Genomic DNA, 12,884 nt, shown 5'->3' on the forward strand with positions numbered 1-12,884 from the left:
TTTTGACAGATAAGAATGTTTAGTGAGAAGGTGCTCAGATAAATTATGCAAATTATCAAAGCAATAAGCACTCGATTCAACAACGGCATTTTTATACTCATTAGCCCATTAAGAAATATTTCAAATTACGTATAACGCACAATTATGATGGAAAATGGCTTTCGGGTAAACTTTCTGATATCATAGGTTTTAGTAGTTGTCAATAAGTAGATTAAAAGTTTCCAAAGGGAACAAAGTCCTGAAAATTCGCGTTTTTTGAGATATGGAGAGTCAAAACTCAAATATATAGAGAATAATACATTCCTTCGAGGAACTGAAGGACCTTATATCTAGTGTTATATGCATCTGAAGAGAAAACTAACGAAGATGATTAGTGGAAGTGCTTTAAAAGGCAACCAACGTATTGATAGGGAAAAAATCGGCATTTATATTAACCTGGAAAAATTGAAAAAAAAAAACACTTAAATGTCAACAATGAAACACTATAGTGCGAATAGGGACAATGCAATCCAAACGCAATTAGCCGCATATTACTCTTCTGAAGTTATTCTATCCAAGCGACAGTAAAGACGTACAATACAATAAATTGCAAACATTGAAATTGCTTGTGGCATTTGTCTATTAACTTTACCAAGCATGCGAAGAATTAAATATTAAGAAGACTCTTAATTTGTGGTATCTGCTCTATACAGAAGAAGTTCCTATAATATTATATGTCTTCTTCAGTGACTCACTCACTCATATAATGGTATAGTTGGTTTATTCTATATGATTCTATAGTACGCACTAGCCGTTACTCGCTAGATAAACTATAATAAAATAATACCACACAATATTCCCACTTGTCTCCTCGACCCTCTTCTTCTAGACCCCAAATTTTCATTCAATCTGACTTAGTTATTTGGCATCAGAACTCGCTTCACTTGAAGTATGGTATAGATAATATTTAAGTCTACCCTCCTAAAAAGGGGAATCAATTGGAAATGGGGTTGGATTCAGCCTGGATTCGGACTCAGATCTTGTTACGCTCACAATACGATGATTTAACTGCTCACAACCCTAAAGAATGTTTGAGGGGAGGAGGGCAAGTGTAAATCAAGGGGACCTTCGACCATACTTTGATCTTTAACGGTTAAACCTGGCTTCGGCCTATGAGCTTTGTTTCGCTTGCAACAACATAGTGGAGCCGGAAGCAAGAAAGTGGGCGGAGGCGTAATATACCACAGAAACCAATAACAATATTTAGTAAATTTGTTCTCAATCGGTCACGTCGTTCAGAAGTTACATAATTATACTCAAGAGTCAAAATAAACCCAAAAGTTAACCATTCTAAGTGATATTACTATTTAACAGTATATGTAATTCACATATATATTGTTATAACTGTAACACGTGCATTTTTTGTGACACAGAGGTACAAACAGACGCACCAACGATTAAATAAGATGTATTATGTTTGTGTATGTGATATTTTGAGATCATAACATAACAAAATACTAAATCTATGATATCATCATAAACGATACTCTCAATATATTATTATTTAACCATCAAACCGAATTTTTTTTTCAAATATACCAAGTATCAACCATACAATTAGTGTACTCTAGTGACATCATCGTACATTATTTCGAACCATTAATGTAAATTTAAGTATCTATTGTATTGATATTTAATACAATATTTTTTTTTTTTCAAGAATAATTTTTTAAATTACTTTTAATGACATTAATACTTAAAAATTGTAAAAAAAATACCCTTATCTTTATTTACAGCATAATGACGTCACATAAAGTACAAAATAAAAAAAGAGTTCTCTCGACTTAAAAAAGTGATTTTTTTGCGTGAAATGTTAAGATTATAAAATTTTTATTGCGGAAGCATAAGAGATAGTACAACTATAACAAAACCAACACCAAGATTCAAATATTTTACTTCTTCAAGTGCTTTTACAGTTTTCTAGATCACGGCACAACAATCGAAAAGAGCAAATAATAAAGTGATTAATAAAATTAGCCACCTTCAAATCGATCCATCCGCTTGAGAAGAATTCAGATCCCACAACAGATAGGCGCTTCTTTATAGCAGTCGAATTTTTTGTCGCAGATTGGAAATAAGCTAATCATAAAATATTGATCACAATATTTTATTTTCAGATTTTTTGATTAATTTTTCATGAGATCGATTTAATTTTTTTTAAATATTAAACTATTTTTGTTTAGTAGAAATTTGTTACAAAACTAAAAATTTTTATGCTCTTTAAGTTGATTAACTTAAAGGCGTAATATCCATTCTATACTATTATGTGAAAACATTTAAACCCAATCCAATTTTAGTACCTTTAAGTAATTAAATTTTTAGTAGGTATCTGTAAAAAAAAAGACATTGGAAAATTAATGAAAATAAAATTATACATGAATGTGATATGAAGTTTCTTTAAGACACTACCTCCCCTTCCCCCCATCTTGATCGATGTACTAAACTAAATCGAAAATTCAGCAAAATAATTGTGTTGACCTAATTTGATTTTTCTTCGAAATCAACCTTATAAATAAATAAATGCCAATATATTTTATTTGCTTTATTGAAAATTTTTATAAACCATCGCAATTTTTTTTTTGAAAAAATTATTATGAGTACAGGAAGTTATTTAAAAAAAAAAGAAAAATTATGTAAAACAAAGCAGTCTTTATACAGTGGAATTAGATTTTTGAATAGAAAAGCAGTACTTAATATTAAAAAGCAATCGATTTATTTTATTATGTGGCCTAAGGTAATAATATATACAAATTAATCTTTTTAAAAAAATAAAAATTATGAAAGTTATATTTATAATACGATGATTATGTAGTGGGTGGTACAAAAACAAATAAAAAATATTACAAATACACATTAGTTTTTATCTACATTAATTATTATATATAATTTTTAATGCAAGGCCACTTATATACTTGACTTAAATATGTTCTATATTTATTTCAGTCATTTTTTAAAATGAATGACATTATAAAATAAGTATTATTTAATTTTCATTTCCATATTTTCTTTATTTGAATGCATTAAATGCGTTATAAAAATCATTTACAAGATATATATTTTTTAAATATTATATGTTGGTATGTGTATACCACGTATATACAAAATATTTCAAGTTCATTGACATTACATAATATAATAGATGTCACTAGAATATGGTACGAACTATTATGCAGTTAAATTATTATATAAAATATACTCAACCAAAGTATTAAAGGAATATTTCTTTTAACTCAAAATTTCGTAGAGATCTCTTCAAAAATTCATCAAATTTGTATCACCCGTTGCTGCTTTGCACGAAGGGTTGAAAGAATGACAAATGTTATTTGGAATATAATTCAAGAATTTTGAAAACAATTCAAATTATAGTATCTATTCTAGAACTTTGAACGTAAATTTTTTTTATAATAACTAACGGAAAAATGATGTAATTATGTAGTTATTTCATTTTCCACGATTTTCCTTATATAAAAATTTTATTTTCCCAAACTTTACTTGAGAAATTCTTAAAATAAAAAACGATAGTTAACGAAGTCGAAAAGCGTCAAATGGATTTTCGACTTAGAATGGTGTATATAGAAGAACAAAATAAGATGCATACTTGTATATGTTACCGTGGTAATATGGCATCATCTACTATAGTTTTTTTGCTTTGATTTTCTATCGTTAATATTTTGGATAATCAATATCACTTAATGTAATTATAATTATGTAATATCAGTGAATTATATGATACAAGATACAAGTTTTTTAATATAAAATTATTTACATGTTAAAATGATTTTATTTGTAACAATCAACATGGGTTCAGTTAATAGAACGATATTGATTACTTACTTGATTAAGTTATAATAATTCACGCTTCTGCAATTATAAATCATTTATATTATTAAAAATTGCAAAAAACTCCAAAAAAAGGAAATTGTTTTTGGAGTTTCTAATAGTGGTGGCTTTAATATTAAGAAGTGAACTTTTAGTGTGGCTAAGAAAATGATCGCCTACTACATACTTATATATCGATAGTACAATACTCCTCAGTTCTAAAAAAGAATCCCTTAGTGACTGTGATTGGTGAGACTACCAAATAATACCGATAATTTATTATCAAGAATTAACAAAAGCGTAAAATCAAGAACTTTACGCCAACATACATCCGCTCGATATTGTCTTCTAACAACACAGTGGTTTATATTTATACAAGTGTGCGGTGATCCTAGAACATGTCTTTAACATATTATATTGTATGGTGGATTAAGAGAACGATAATGGAATCTTTAGATAAAATCTGATTTTTAAATTTTAGTTTCTTAACATAAAGGTAAACAATATGTTTATAATGATTTCCGTACCAAATATATAACAATGAATTTATAAAATACTAAATTTAAATAATTATTCATATATTATAATTATCACATTTTAATTTTTTAAATATTTTTTCTACCACTGTGAGCCAAACTTCCTTCGTTGACACGACTAATATTTTTTCTTAATTGATAAATAACAGTGTTTATTATCTTTGATATACTTATCGAAAAATAATAATAAAGAAAGTGAAAAAACCTGTAAGAAATTGAACCTCGTACTTTTGATTTACGCGAACTCCTTAGCCTGTAGATTGGCCATTTGATTTACGTGTATTTTATCAAAAGATAATAAGGTCTGGTTGTACGGATAGATTGACTAAAATGACTTCATACTTTCCAGTAAATAGCCTATGTCAGGGATGGCGAACCAATGGCACGCGACACAATATTTTGGGCCTGCCACCGATAGCAAAGTTTATAATGAAGTAATAGTTTGTTTACGCATTGCATACTAGTCAATTTCATGGTTGATTGCTTGGAAGAAATCAGTCTGTTTATGCACAATGTTATGTGACTTTCAAAATAGAAGTTTTTTTGATCTCATTCGAGCCTTTGACTCTAAACCGCATGTTTAGAAGAAGGATATTATTACAAGAAACTACAAATTTTTTCCAAGAAGTATTCACGATTTAGATGCACATGAGAAACCAGGCGAAGAAAAAGTTACTAAAGAATAAAGTTCGCCTCCCCGGCCTATGTATTGCTAAGCTTTATGCCACTTCTATCACAATTTTGAAAAAATATACGGCCGATATTGAAAAAGTTAATAGTGTATATATTTACATTACGATATGATATGCATCATTTTCCGATAATAAAAAGGTATTTCCCTGACATTCCAATAATCCCATATCGAAGAAAATGATGCATATCCTTATTTATGAAAATAAATTCTTATCATTGTTATCATGATGTAATGTTGATGTATCGCCCGTAATCAATGTATGTTGATCATGATGTACTGTAAGTGAATCTCCATCATGTTGATCATGATCATCGTCTGAATAATAATCATCATGATGCTCGTCATCTGATTCACTATCACTTTGTAGATTTATAACAAATGATTCTAAATGTTGATCACGATATAATTCTTTCTTAAAATCATTCTCCTGCAATTGTTCAGCATGTTGTACACTTTGCTCCCATACTTCACGACTAGTTTGATCGAGTACATGATTTACTAATTGTTCAACATCAGCAACTTGGCATGTAATATTACGTTCAGCGACTTCACTTTTCACTTGAGCCCATACCATTTCAATTGGATTATATTGATTATGATATGGTGGTAGACGTACAACAGTATGGCCTTTTTCTTGTGCAATAGTGTCTAGTTCGTATGATTTAGATTTGGGTTGATGAAGTTTTACAAGCGATAGTAATTCAGCTCGAGTTTGTTTGGTATCGTGTGATACACCTGTAATAAATTATTCAAAATAAATAAATTTCATATTTTTTTAAAAATATACGATTCATTAATATATGGTCCTCAAAATTCATTAGATAAATTTAAGTATCTTAAAATATGGTCGATTTATGGTAGTTTAAAATTCTAATTTGACATTTTCCTGCGCTAGGTACCAGTGACAACATATATCATTATATTTGAAGTCATACCTAACACAAACCTACTATTGTCATACAGCCTGTCTTTCTTTCCTTATTGGGATCTGACAAAAGGAGGCATGACACCTGGTTGTCAAAGTAGAAACTAATTAGTACAGCAAGTTACAGCTTTTAGTGTTGAGCATTGAAAAGTTTGGAGTTGATTACTTTTTGCAAGTTATAATTACAACATTAACAAATAATTGATAAAAAAATTAAATTATTTCGTCTGGAAAGTATTTACCTCAATTTAAAAGCACGAGAAAAGTAAAGTGTTGTGTGAAAAATTGCCAAAGTCGTTTCAATACGAATACAGGTCTGAGTTTTCATAATTTGCCTCAAGCAGGCAAATATTACATGAAAATTGAAAATAATTTTGGTAATTTTGAGAAAATAGATGTCTTAAAATTATGGCAGAAAACACTGCAATTAAAAAATATATTACCTAGTCAAAAAGTGTGCTCACTTCATTTAAAAAAAAAATTATTATGTCTTATAAAGTAAGTACAATATTTATAATGTATTATTGAACTAATATGTTTAAATCTAAAAAGATTATTGCGTTTTGACATCAAGAATACTTGAAGAGATATTTATTTTATATCGATTTGATGAGGCTTTTCTTTTATTAGTTGTTTGTAAAGAGTATGACGTTAAACTGAGCACATTCTCCTCACTTTCGACTTGATTTTTTCCACATTTAATCACTAGCCCTGCTTTCAATAGTATTTCACCTTACGTAAAATTACGATTACTCGGTTTTGTTTGCCCCCAACAACAAATTTCATTAATATTAATCATTCTCTTCTTGAAAAATTGCAAGGGTATGTATTGCTATGTTATTTTTAAAATTTGTCACTTTATGCCAGCCATGTTGTTTTAGCCCCGCCCATATGTCAGATCCCAATATTATTGACATCCAATTATCTGGTCCGAGAGTCTATCTATTATATTCTATCATTTATGTTAAATAAGCTATCGTTTTTTATTTAAGGTAGTTTGTTACCCAAATCTCTTAAACTTGATCTCATATTTTTTAAATATTTATTCGAAATGCATCCATAGAAAAAAATTAAAATTTTTACCGCATGGTTCACGAAAAATAATTAATTAGAGTTATGTTAAAATATATTGGATCTTATGAATATTCTTATTCGATAACTCCGGAAATCAAGGGTTTATGAAAAATATTTACATATTGAAAAAATGTTATATTGTTACTTACCATAACGCCATAACCATTCAACAATGTCAGCTTTCCGTGATCCAGCACCTGGAACTAAATCTAGCAAACGAGAATGATGTTGTGAATTATCCATAACAATAATCGATGGTTCCTGTAAGTTATGCAAGACTTTAACAAACCATGATTTAAAAACATGTGTATTCATTTCATTAATTTGTCCCGTCTCCGGATTTTTAGTTTTTGGTTGAAATACTAATTTACACTGTGATAAAAATCCCGTTTTGGAAGATCCTACATGACATATTACAATCGAATTTGAACCCTGTGGTTCCTGTTTTAACTTTTTTTGTTCTTTATTGTTGTTTTGAGTTAAATTTGTTAAGCTAAGCGTATAATTAGGATCTACAGAACTTTCTCCCACGTAATATATAGTACGTTGATCAGTTTTACGTAACTCGTGCATTGTACGAAGAAATTTCACTCGAGCAGCTACAATATCTGCACGTTCCATTAAGAATTTCCGTCCATCAGGTGCTTTACGATAACTGAACCCTAAATCCTTTAATATTTTACGTAAGGCATTACATGATCCTTGAAAATTGATTTTATTCGTGATAACTGGTAAAAGTTGTTTAACTGTTGGAAATTGTTTTTGATCGTAAAATTCATGGACTGTTCGTCTTAAAATAAAGCAGTCCATATCATCTAAGCGATTTATTTTATCACGTTTCATTGTTGTTATTCCATTGTTATTGGTTGCAATTGTTGTATTGCTTGGAGTTGTACGAGTTTTTACGGGCGATTCAAATACCGGTTGTTCATTTGTTTCCAAAGATATCCGACCTTCTTTTATAATCCGTTGTACAGTTCTTTTACCAATTCCACAAGCTTGGGCAGTAAGTTCTTGTGTTTTCGCAAATTTTACCGGTTGCTGACATTGTTGACGCATGTGCATTGCCTTCAAAAACATATAAACATTAAAAACAATTCCTCGTCCTTGTTTGTCGATAATTTCTCGAGTAGTTTTCCGTTTTGTAATTTTTTCTTTTTTAACTTTCGGTACTTTCTTGATTACTTTTTCTTTACGTTGTTTTTTTACAGCCCCAGCACCTTTATCAGCCCCTGCACTTTTTTGTTTTTTTACTTTTTGTACAATCCCTGTTTGTTGTTGAGGTTGTGACGGTTGGGGCTGAGGCTGAGGTTGTTGAGGCTGTGGTGGAGTTGCCATTAAATGTTGTTGTACAACTTGTATTGTTTGTAATTGAGTTGTTTGTTGTTGTATTTGAATGGTTTGATGTTGTTGGGTGATTTGATGGGTGCCTCCACCACCAGCTCCTCCCCCGGGCGGGGGATGGATCGCCTGCACCGTGAACATTGTTGTAAAATCAATTGTTAATTCGTTTGTAAACTATTTAAATTTAATTCAATTGATTTCAGATTTTTAAGGAGGTTTATTGCCTGTGTTTTCTTTATTAAAATGCGTTCTTGTTTCTCTTGAATTGTTAACTCCAAATAGATAAAACCTGGTACAGGTGATTCCAATACTTGAACACCTTGTAGACGATTTACTAGAAAAAAATAATCATAAATTATTGTTATATGCACTAAAAATGAAACAAATATCGCTTGTAAAACTCATATATGCTTGTTAACTAAATTTATTTTAAATATATTTACGAGTATTGTGGTATTTAATTATTCTTTGAATAACCTTACTACCTACACTTGAAGTTAGGGAATATTAATGTATTTTTTTTATATGTTTAATTCATTGTTTACACCGTTATAAAAAGTAAAAAATATAAATACTGCTTAAAAATGCTGTATTTAAATGTAAAAAAATATTTAAAATGCATTATAATTTTGAGATATTTAAACGCAGAGATATTTGCTCTCTGTTGATGACGTATAAGTACGTGAACTGTCAATTTTTGACAGTTTGCATAATTTACACTTTAAAAAAATGAATTTACAACACAGAATTTGTACTCGTTATTATTAAGTTTTTTAATAAAAAGCCATAGAATAGTCTAATTTAATGAAATACCATATAAAATGTTAGTAATTAATATCATACAGTATGTCAACAAATTTGACAAGCGCGTACTTTGATGTCACGTCCGTACAAAAATTTGAATTTCCGTTTTAGAAATTTTTAAATGCCCTAACTAAATTTGTACTTTTATTAATTAATTTTAAGTAATTAAAAAGATATTAATTACTAAAATAATGGTTTAGTTGAAATGTCAAGTCATTAAAGTTGCGGAAGAAAATATTTGAACCAAATTTAAATTTCATGAATATTCCTTATTTTCAAAATTATCTGATATTTCTCGATTTTCGAGTATAATGTATGATTTTGCTAGACTTTTTTTTGTAGAATGGTCAAATAACCGTGTTTTTTGGATACTTTAATATCTATCTAAATCGAAATGAAATTGATACTATTAAAATAATTCTTACTTCGTAATGATTGACTCCGTAACTGTTTGGTTAAAGTATCTTGACGATCCACATAAACACGACGTAACGCTTGACTATGTTCCTGTGGGAGTCCTAATTGCTGTAATTCACTGGCTAAAGCTGATTCGTCACAACCATGTCTTACAGCCGAGTTTAATATAAAATTGATACATGCAATAGTAGCTTTTAAATCTCCAGTATTATCTAAAAGTATGTTAATGTTTTACTTATTATGTTTAAACCCAGTAATGGGAAAATATTACCTAGTTTTGAATCACTTAGTAGCTTTCGAACTTTTTCAATCTAAAAATAAAAACATTAGTTGAATAAAAAGTTTATTCTCATGCCTTTATAACTCACATTTAAACCTTTAACATCCAACCACGAATCAGCAACAACTTGTGCTAATAATTTAAGTTTAATTGAACTTAATCGTGATAGCGAATTAATTTCCGCAAGAACCCAATCGGGGCAATCAGCATCTCCACAAAAACGAAATCTCTACAAATAGTACGGACATGTTAAAAAACTATGAAATGTTAAAAAAAATATATATATATAATTACTAACCATTATCAATATAAATTTGAAATGTTGTTTATTTTCCAAGTGTGGAATATTCAAATAAGTTTTTAAAATGTAACATAAATATCATGTAATGGCGTCTATCTGAGAGAGATAATCTATAAAATAATTTTTGATAATCTTTTATATTTGAAATGATTTATTACTTATATTTATTGAATATCTCATTAAATTATTATTCTATGCATAATTAACTTACAATCTTTATTATTTAATTTATTAATTATAATTGTTATTTTTTATTTATTTAATATTTTTATTATAGTTATCTGTTTAGTTTTTATTTTTATTAAACTAAGACAGACAGTAATACCAATCTACACTTCATACTCGTATTCATATTTATCATAGACTTAATAATAAATATATAGACCAGCCAACAGAGTTCTTTGTCCACTTGACTTGTGCTCATCTTGTGCTCGTAATCATGTTTCTCAGTTTCTGAATAACAACATGACTGTCGCAACGTATTCGACGTGTTTTTAACGTAAATAAATGATAAAATAAACGGTTGGAAGCGTAGCATATTAGAAACATTATGGATCTAATCACTGATCATTCCGATCTATAGAGTTTATTACAGATTAGTGGGTACTATTCTTTTTAATGTATTATCAGTCTATATTTAGTATAGTACTATGATGCTTGTTAGAATGTTATTATGGTTAAACCAAAGAGTGTTAGATAGAGGATAAGGCTTCCCATTACTGGCAATGTTAAAAAAGAGTATACGAGTTTTCAACTTCTCTAGTGATTGCAGTGTGCAGTCATTCTGTTGGCAGAGCGTAGTTTCGTACTACAGACCTCTGAGTTATGGGCCCAGCACGCTTCCACTACGCCACTCTGTTCTGTGTAATAATATCGTAATAACATGTACTGATTTTGTTGTAAAAACCGTATGAACATAAATACAAAATAGCATTTCTCTCTTCTTTTCTTTGGTGGAAACTTTTAAGTTAAAGGCCATATGCTATATATTTTCGTATGTCTATCCTCCATACAATAGATACAACATTCATTAACCTTTGATTATATTCTAATCACTATGATTCTAACATAGCCCACCAATCATCATGCCTTGCTATTTTGTGACCGAATTTCGATTGAAGCCATTGCAGTATCTCTAGGCATAGAGGAAAAAACGAGGTTTATAAATAGTAATAAGAATTGACTGTAAATATAGCCATTTATTGTCAAATATCCATTTTAAAATGTACATTATATGCATTTGACAACAATAATAACATTTTAATAATATTTCATATTTTAATTATTATTTTTATTTATTTATTTTTTTCATATACTACAACAAAAGAACAACTTTTAATAACAAATTATAAATAAATAAATTCAACTAATCATATATATATTTATATATTTTACACAAATTATATAATTTTATAGCATTTTGAGAGTTGATAATATTATTTACGGTTAATATTTGTGTTACGTTTAAGAGTTTTTTTTTTAGTTTTTTTAGGTCACATTTACGAGTATTTTTACGAATCATATTTGTAGTCTAGTTTTAAATAATGATATAAGCATTCTTTTTACTTTATTAATAATTATTAGGAATTATTAATTTAAAATCATTTAAAAATTTGCTGATGTTTAGCATAATGCAATGAGCAACACAGATCTTAAAAACTATTTGTTACGATTGATTTATCGCTGAAAGGCTTATAATTGTTACATAACTATTATTTTTTTATTATCACGTAGTAGGTGAAATTAGTTAAACTAGATATACTATCCTCTGTTGTCAAAATGACCTAGCTAGAAAGAATCATTTTAAGAATTTACAGAAGGGAAATAAAAACTAGTATCATTTAATTAATGTCAAAAATTAATATTTAATTTACATTGAAAAAGTTTCGTTATTAGCTCAAATCTCTCAAATTATTTATAAAATCAAAGTTATATTTACAAATATAACCATAGATATTCGATAAAATCATCTTTGAAATGGACTACATAACCTAATCAATAGTAATCACATAATGACAGTTGCTCAGCACCGGAATCGGATTATTATTGTTATTTTTGCAGAATGCAGTTATTAGCGTGCAGTTCTACGCTATACAATTCTATCTATGTTGGTGAGAATATATTTTAAATGGTTTTAATTTAATATTTTTAATTAATGAAAATTATGAGATCGCAGAATACCAAAATTATTGTTTATTTAAAGCTAAGTTTAAATTATTATACTTAAATTAATTTAAATACTTTGTACATACATTACAATATACAAAGTGATTATTCTATTTTTTTAAAAATAATTAGCAGTGATTGGACTACAGAACAACATCACTTTATATAAATATACCTATTTATATTATAATAAGCAAAAATTATTAAAGGGGTTTTCTCATTATATGTATAATCACACAAATAGCGATCGATGAATTAATAATTAATAAAAATTTTCAACAAATTCGATAATTTTTTAAATGTAATCCAATCAATATATATTTATATTAATATAATTAATGACCAAATTTAGTCCATTTTACAATATATCAATAATATAAGATGTTTTAAGCCTGATCAAGGATTTATCGAATTCCATTTTTTTATCGACGAAGTTCGAAGTTTTTTTTATAAATTAAATAATCATTAATGGTATATGTTCGTAT

The 12,884-nt window shown here is 28.3% G+C and overlaps 2 protein-coding genes across 2 annotated transcripts; both read right to left on the reverse strand.

The window, feature by feature from the left end:
* Positions 1–3,873: 3,873 nt before the first annotated feature.
* On the reverse strand, positions 3,874–8,572 carry LOC123290782. The gene is made up of 2 exons (XM_044871106.1): positions 7,237–8,572; positions 3,874–5,823 (listed from the first exon to the last, which is right to left on the reverse strand). Exons 1-2 carry the CDS (start codon positions 8,570–8,572, stop codon positions 5,282–5,284), a joined length of 1,878 nt encoding a protein of 625 aa, XP_044727041.1. The 3' UTR covers positions 3,874–5,281.
* A 17-nt stretch (positions 8,573–8,589) lies between these two features.
* On the reverse strand, positions 8,590–10,259 carry LOC123290783 (COMM domain-containing protein 4). Its single transcript, XM_044871107.1, has 5 exons — positions 10,231–10,259; positions 10,021–10,161; positions 9,924–9,963; positions 9,661–9,864; positions 8,590–8,765 (listed from the first exon to the last, which is right to left on the reverse strand). Exons 1-5 carry the CDS (start codon positions 10,231–10,233, stop codon positions 8,590–8,592), a joined length of 564 nt encoding a protein of 187 aa, XP_044727042.1. The 5' UTR covers positions 10,234–10,259.
* Positions 10,260–12,884: the final 2,625 nt, after the last annotated feature.

This window comes from Chrysoperla carnea, chromosome 1 (assembly GCF_905475395.1).
Source record: "Chrysoperla carnea chromosome 1, inChrCarn1.1, whole genome shotgun sequence".
Classification (NCBI taxonomy): Eukaryota; Metazoa; Arthropoda; class Insecta; order Neuroptera; family Chrysopidae; genus Chrysoperla; species Chrysoperla carnea.

What these genes read in the sequence shown, in the direction of transcription:
- LOC123290782 (XM_044871106.1), bottom strand. Translation starts at nt 8,572, where the DNA reads ATGTTCACGGTGCAGGCGATCCATCCCCCGCCCGGGGGAGGAGCTGGT. An exon ending in TGAATGGTTATGGCGTTATG is followed by an intron (nt 5,824 to 7,236) that starts GTAAGTAACAAT and finishes AATTTATTACAG; the next exon opens with GTGTATCACACGATACCAAA.
- LOC123290783 (XM_044871107.1), bottom strand. An exon ending in TGGATGTTAAAGGTTTAAAT is followed by an intron (nt 9,964 to 10,020) that starts GTGAGTTATAAA and finishes TTTTATTTTTAG; the next exon opens with ATTGAAAAAGTTCGAAAGCT. An exon ending in ACGGAGTCAATCATTACGAA is followed by an intron (nt 8,766 to 9,660) that starts GTAAGAATTATT and finishes ATTTTTTTCTAG; the next exon opens with TAAATCGTCTACAAGGTGTT.